This window comes from Aplysia californica, unplaced genomic scaffold (assembly GCF_000002075.1).
Source record: "Aplysia californica isolate F4 #8 unplaced genomic scaffold, AplCal3.0 scaffold00112, whole genome shotgun sequence".
Taxonomy (NCBI): domain Eukaryota; kingdom Metazoa; phylum Mollusca; class Gastropoda; order Aplysiida; family Aplysiidae; genus Aplysia; species Aplysia californica.
The window spans coordinates 1269736-1277466 of record NW_004797382.1 but is presented as its reverse complement, the minus strand read 5'-3'; the positions used below and the strand labels follow the sequence as shown (position 1 = coordinate 1277466).

The window sequence follows — 7731 nt, the reverse complement described above, 5'->3', positions numbered from 1 at the left end:
TATATATATATGCAGACAATATGAGTAGTGATAAGGAAGGTCGAAAAGTTGCACATTATGTCATTATCTTACTGTAGCCACAAGAGTCTTTTCTCTTTTTAGTTTTAGTACGAATTTTACGACACTTGCAATACAGAAGGTAATAGGTGCTGAAGACTTAGAGATAATAAAAGAGAATAACAAACACAAAAAGGAGAGATAAGGACGATAGATGTTTCAAAGGAAAGGAGCAAACCACACCAGAGCAACTGCTAACCACCCACTAGGACGACTTGAACACAATATGCACATATAACGTCTTCTAGTAGTCATTATCTATTCGCTAGACAATCAGAAAAAAATAACGTTAACAATATCAGTAGTTAAGTGATAAGGACGTTCGGCAAGTCGCAGTTATCTTATTATAACCTATAACCACAAAAATCTTCTTTCTCTACATAAGAATCTCTCAGACAACCCCCCAAACAAAAAAACAAACTCGAATGAACAGTGACGGCTTGCTCAATGAAAGAAGAGTGCGGTCTACTAGTTCACTCCACAAACACCCTTTTTACGAATCTTCTTTCTCTCAGACAAGTACGAGGAACGAAGTGACACCTTTTTCAACGAAAGAGGAGTATGGTATACCGATTCCACATATTAAACACTCTTTTACACTCTTTTTTTTTACACCTCTATACACAGAAGAAGCTTCTTTCTCTCAGACAAGAAAGAGGGACAGTTTCTTCAAGGAAGGAGGGGTACAAAGTACTGATTCCACGCACTCCTGTTTTCTTTATCTTTCTATACACATAAGTTCTTTCATTCAGACAAAAAGAACGACCAACGAATAGTGACAACTTCTTCATTGAAAGAAGAGCACGGTCTTCGCCGTCCACACACTCTTTTGTAACTCTCTCTCTCTCTCTCTCTCTCTCTCTCTCTCTCTCTCACACACACACCCAAAGAACTCACAACGATCTGTTCATCACGGGCATAAAGACATCGTGAGTAACATGGGAAGGTCAGAAACGAAAAGAATGTCTGATAGTAGGAGGCCTGCCTGCCCCAGCCTTGAGAACTGGGTTAATAGGCCAGGTCGCGGTATATTCTTCACACTACCGGTACCGTCGTCACGTTGTCAGAGGTAGCCGAGGCCGCAACAACTAATTAAGAGTGCAGAGCGCAAAGATTAACTTCACTTACAGCACTGGGACCCCTTTCTTTGCATATGTAATGTCTGTTGGCAGCCATTTCTTCCAAAGCCTTTAATGCTAACCGCTAACCATTAGAGCCGGGCAACTGATTAACTGTGTCATTGCTTATACCTTCTCCACCCTGCCAACATTGTTTTAATAATACCCACCCCTGAAAAAAACAACAAGGTACAAGACAGTTAGTTTTAGTTTTAGTAGAGGTTTTACGGCGCTCGCGACTGCAAGGTCAAACGAGCGCCAGAAGATTAGAGGTGTTACAAGAGAAAGTAACAAACATAAAAAAGAAGAAGGGGAGATAAGGGCGATACATGTTTGGTAGGAAAGAAGGAGCAAACCACACCAGAGCACCCGCCAACCACCCACAACATACAAGACAAACAAAAAAAACCATGACGGCAACAAATTCAAAAGACACAACCATAAAACTATGGCTTCTCAAAAGTCATTATTTCAATTTCAACAGTATGTGCTGTGGTTTGAAACTTAACATCTTACTTTTAACTCATGCCAAGAACGAGAGGTGAGGCAATACAAAACAAATCTCTAGTGACTTAAATAATAATAAACTATGTGATACAGTAGAACCTGCCCTTTTTGTTTTAGTAAGAGTTTTGCGGCAGTTGCAACACAATAAGAACGGCATGACGGTCAGCGGTTCAAGTTCAAGACAAACACATTTACAAAACGCCACTTCCCACCACCTCCTTTTTATTCCTTTTTAAAAAAAATCACAATCACAATGGCACCGTCCAAGACAATCACAGGCTTTAAGACAACCACCTTTTCCCTCCACAATGACAATGGGTGGTTGCTTTGGACAATTTATTTTACTGAATCACTATGGGCGGTCAATGCATAAAACGTACAAGTCAGCAATGCACCGACTGAAGGCCTGGGTTCAAACAAACATGATACAGACACAAACACAGCAACATAAGAAGAAGAACGCCACAGCATAGACTGTCTACCTCCCAAAAGAATATCTCAGCATGTATGTTTCTTGTAAAAGTTTTACGGCACTTGCAACACAACAACGTCATATAATAAGTATAAATGCTGAAGATTAGATGTGTTACAAGAGTGTAACAAACACAAAATAGAAGGAGGGGAGATAAGGACAATAGATGTTTGACAGGAAAGAAGGAGCAAACCACACCAGAGCACCCGCCAACCACCCACTTATCTCAGAATATAAATAGGCCTACTAAAATTTAAAGACAAAAGCAGGCTTGCCAACTTTTTCAAGTCACATTCAGGTTTTACTTTAGTAAAAGTCTTATTCATTCAGAACTGAAATTATTATGGTTTGTCCGGAACAAAGTTCATTGTTTTCCGTTTAAGTTCATTCAATTTGCAACTCAAAATGGTTGAGGTATTTTACCCAACCAGGGATACTCAACATTACAACATCAGATTACGAAACAATGAATAAAAAAACATTAAGAGAAACATGTTTTGGTGAAGGATGATGATGCTCTCAAATTCACGATTGTCGAATCCTGGGCAGTCCCAGGAAATTTGAGACGCTTGGCAAGCCAGCAAAAGTCAATTATCGAATAAAAGACAGCCAGGAGTGAGAAGAAGCTCTCAAAGAATTTATACATTTTTTTAAAGTTCCCTCTTATCAGATAAACAAATGTGCCAGTAGCTGGAGACTGAGGTTCAGCATGGTAGGGCTGGACTCAGCACTATGGCCCCGGCGGTAAAACACCACAGCCTCAGGGACGCACGGCAGACACGGAATCTGCACAAACTAACGGTTCCTGACCACGTGCTGCGTTAGTAAGTAGGGGCCTATCAATAATTTATAATTCAGTCGATAAGCGACATCACTGACCTAGATTCAAATCTGCCTGAATAAAAACTGTTTGGAATGATATATATATGGATGAGTAGGTTTCTTTTTCAGTATGCATTCGTTATCAATGGGCAATACAGCAACTGAGCTAACACCAAGAGAAGAAAATAGGTTTTCAATGATTAAAAAGCAATATCTCTTACCCCCTCCCGTACTTCACCCAGTACACCCCCCCCCTCCTCCCCCAAGACAGTAGAAATGATCAAAGTGTCATATTTCCTGTTCTGTATTGCATGATGCAGCTCATAATAACTCTAATGGTCAAATTGAGATCATGTTTATATTACTGTCTTAACTATATGTAGGAACATTTTCTTTCTACAAATGACAAATGTGGCAAGTTTCATGGCTGTATGCTGTACTGCTATAATGACAGTGGCTACTTTTTGAACAGTCATATCTTTTTGCAAGCCACCTGAACTTAAAATTATGCTGTACAGAAGAGTTATAAAAACACAGCAAAAGGTACAAAGATCTGAAAACTGGCATGTAAGGGGCACTACACCCCTCCCCCATGGAAAAAAAACAACACAAACTAACAACACAGACAATTATGTCACTACTTATGATACTCACACACAAGACAAATGGCGATGAACCGCTCTGCCAGGGGTGGCACTGTACAGTCTGGGAAAATGGGTTGAAGGATGTACAGGGACGCGATCAGACTCAGCGCAGCGATGCCGACCGGGCAGATGAGCAGGAAGTTGATCCACAAGCACACGAAGGCTGGGTAGTCCCCGAAAGCACGTCGGATGTAGATGTACTCCCCACCTGACTGAGGTATCGACGCACCAAGCTCTGCGTAACACAGAGCACACAGCGTGTTGTAGAGGCCGCAACACGCCCACATGATCATGGAGAAGCCCACAGACTTGGTGTGCATCAGAATGCCCACGGGGGACACAAAAATCCCCGATCCAATGATGATACCTACGATGATGGCCACACCCTGGAACAGGGTGATCTGCTTCTTCAGCTGGACTGTGTCACCCATTTTTTCTGAGCGCAAGGATTAATCAGAAAGATAATATAAGGCGAAAATTTATAAATAATGCTGTTACACAATACCCGTGCTTCTGAAAGGAACAGAGGAGAAATACAGACCTAATACCCTTCCTGAGGGAATTGACTTTGAGTAGTGTGAGGTAGGCTGAGGCAAAAATTCCTCTGGACTTCAACAAGTTTTCAAACAAGTCATCAGTTCACAGTCATCCCCATTGTCCAATACGAATCTCACTGTGGCAGGCAAAATTCTCATCACTGAAAAGCCAATCGTCTCCAGAAATCGCCTGCAAAAGAAATGAAAATCTGTTAGATTGCAGTCTACATGGCCATAGCCATAAATACACATGATTTAAATGCTTTCCTTTTCAAGCCTTACCATTTCAATCTAAATTTAGTATGAAATGTATTTTTAAAACTCAAAACACTCTTTGAAACAATTTTATAGTATAGTGATCATAAAGTTAACTACATAATTCCATAAGAACATTTGGAAGCACAGGGCAACAATTAAAACAATACAATATCAAGAAAACAACTTGGCTGCATGAGACAATAAAAACAAATGACAATTTACAAAATAGTGAACAGCAGGTGCTCAGAAACTGGCCCTGCATGGAAACCTGTCAGCCAGGAAATTATAATTTTCTTCTTGTCCACTTCTTGTACATGATGACATACCTCATAGTAATGTAGATCTATAGAAAAAGTGGAATAGATTGATTTTAAAGATGAAAATATCAAGATGTGTCATGAGCAGTGGCGTTGGAAAGGGATCAAAACTATTTGTTTATGGGGTGATGACATTATGAATGATCTAACATCTTCTTGTGTTACACGTACAAATTCATTAAAGATTACCCCAGAAAAGAAACAAAGAAAAGAAAGTTTCACAAAGAACAGATACACAAACCAGAGAGATTCGTCGCGTGCGTGTGTCTCGTGCATGCATATCGTTCGATGCAATTATGTACAGTGCCTAGAGCTGTGTTTACGAGTGGGCACTAGATCTAGATCTATCTGATCTATAGAAATGTCCATTATTATATTAAAATCAGAGGACAGCTAGATCTAGTCAGTACAAACAGTCGAACCTGCTCTAACTAACAGCCACCTGTTGAAGACATTTTCAATTGGGAGTGTATACAGACCCGGTAACCGGGAACAAAGTCACAAAGTATACAGACCCGGTAGGGGAACTCTTTTGTGATTTCGGAGAGTTTCAGCGCCCTCTTGGCTCAGGGTAGACCTAGGTTCTTCTAGATCTATGGTCTAGGTCTTGATCTAGGCAGACAGACATAAATCTTTCATCTAGTTTCGCGGCTAACCTAGATCTAGATTTAAATGAAGATTGCGGATGTCGTTTCGATGAACGATGGTTTTTCCTCCGTTTTGGAATAGGAGGAATCACAATCCGAAGAAAACAACAAGTTACAATGTTATAATTTCAATCGAGCAGTCTCTCTCTCTCTCTCCTCTCTGTGTACCGATCGCCTTCTCTTTTTCTTTGTTTGTCTCTGTATTTCTTTGTCCCCACCTATTTCCCACTCTATCTTTCTCTCGTTCCCTCCTGCCAACTGGGGCATGTCATATACATTATGCTAGCCCCCCCCCCCCCCCTCTCTCTCTCTCTCTCTTTCTCTCTCTCACACACACACACACACAAAAGAATTCTACCGGGTCTGAGGTCTGAAACTTCCAGTCTACTAATCTCCGACTCAGACCTTCAAAACTTTGAACTGGGCCTAAAAATGCGCAAACTACCGTAATTTTGTCATGAACAAATCGTACAGTGGTTTTCGCTTCGGTCTTCCATCATGATTTTGGCAGCCATTCATGAGTATAATCTTGATGATATAGAATTAACTGAATTTAGATCCAGATCTATAAGACTTATAGTGTATAGTGGTCACTCGTTTCGGAAGTCCTCAATTGAGGAATTTAACGTGCTAAAGTATAAGATCACCAGCTGATCTACTTAGAGCTGATCTAGATACATCTACATCTAGATCTAGATCTAGTCGTAAGAAGTGATTGGCTTAGGTGGCCGTTGGTAGATCTAGAATCTAGATCTAGATCTATATCTAGATTCTAGATAGACTAGATCTAGATCTAGTCTAGCTGTTAGTAAGGTCTAGTCTAGAGTCTAGAGTTCTAGAGCAGGTTGAGCCATACGATTTATTGTAGCCTAGATATCTAGTCTAGAGTCTAGATCTAGATCTAGATCTAGAATCTAGATGATGCCTACAGACATGATAAAGCTGTAACTACAGGCATGTCGTGTAAAACTAATAGAACTAATCTAGTCTAGATATCTAGATCTAGATATCTAGATTCTAGATCTAGATCTAGATCTAGATCTAATTCAGAATGGAAACATTCCTAATATTTTCCATCATAAGCATGTCGATGCCTGGTTTGTAGATTCTAGAAATCTAGATTCTAGATCTAAGGGGGACAAGCGAAAACAACGATCTGGTCTAGATAGATCTAGATCTAGATCTAGATCTAGATTAGATGTAGACTCTAGTCTAGAACTAGAAGATCGAGATCGAGACACCAATTTACCCCTCTTCGGTATTAGTATTAGATTTATTACCAGAGCCATGTGGTCTGATCTGTCAACTTTCGATCGGCTCTGCGGCGTGGGAGAGAAAACGAAAGTTCCTTATCTACGTTGAAAGACCTGAACACAGCAGTAGACCACTGGTCTAATAAAACGAAATCCTGGCTAAAACAAACGCCACGAAATAGTGATAATACTGACAGGAACAAAAGAATGCATTAAGTCACCCAATAAGTCAACAAGTAAACCCACTCGATCGGACAAAGAACAACACTCATCACATCATAGGCTAGTCTACCTGTGTAACTGAGAGAGAGAAGCGGTCCCAAAATCCCATCCAGGGCTACTCTTTTCCCGCCAGTCAATGAATACTTTATTTGTCCCGTGTGCCAACCCAGTTCGTCCGCCGTAACAAGTTGGTGGCAGGCAGTAGGCAGGCAAAGCAACGTGTGTTGAGAGGGGAAATAGGAAGTCCAGACTGCAAGCTATTCAATTCTATGGAGGGGGGGGGGGGTTCGTTTCAATATTCACGAAGGGAAAATGTTTTACTTTTGTACAATTACTTGATTGAGATAAAAAAATAATTAACACTTTTATATTGCTAACTAATTTATATCTAGGTAACGCAAAGCTGTGTTTAGCAAAGAAGGCACACTTTTTCAGATTGAATCTACAGAAGCTGACCTCCCCTCTGTTTCCGTCAATGGTTCTGACCTTGATCTTGTGGGCGTGTGTATAGTCGGAACCAATCACTGATGTGATGATGAAATCTCTTGGTCGCGGTCGGAGACCCGCGAAACAGTGCTGTTGGTCCTTCTCAAGCAAGAGAGGATCAGAGGATGAAAGTAAAGTTACAGTTATGAACTATGAATCTAGATCTATCTAGGTGTTGATAATAGGAATCACCTTTCAGACATGAGGGGGAAAAAAGCAAACATACCGTTGCCAACCCACACTCTACCCATAGACTGTTACTAAAATTAAGCTATTGCTTTCTAGGATGAGTATCAGAACGTAGATCACCAGCCTAGATCTACTCAGAAATGTTCCAGACCAACCCCGCCCATCTCTCTCTCTCTCTCTCTCTCTCTCTCTCTCTCTCTCTT

At 40.7% G+C, this 7731-nt stretch overlaps 1 protein-coding gene across 5 annotated transcripts in view; it reads right to left on the bottom strand.

The window, feature by feature from the left end:
• LOC101863575 (large neutral amino acids transporter small subunit 1) overlaps window positions 1-7117 on the bottom strand; it is a 54543-nt gene extending 47426 nt beyond the window's left edge. The window contains exons 1-2 of one of the 5 annotated variants that reach the window (XM_005095723.3): window positions 6924-7117; window positions 3631-4346 (exon numbers count right to left, since the gene is read on the bottom strand). In XM_005095723.3, coding sequence (XP_005095780.1) covers window positions 3631-4051 — 421 coding nt within the window. In that variant the 5' untranslated portion in view covers window positions 4052-4346; window positions 6924-7117. Of the gene's footprint in view, window positions 1-3630; window positions 4347-5246; window positions 5285-6658; window positions 6841-6877 lie in introns of those variants that run through there. The other 4 variants (XM_005095724.3, XM_035969081.1, XM_013081039.2 and 1 more) reach the window with 4 other exon arrangements.
• Between the last annotated feature and the right edge of the window lie 614 nt (window positions 7118-7731).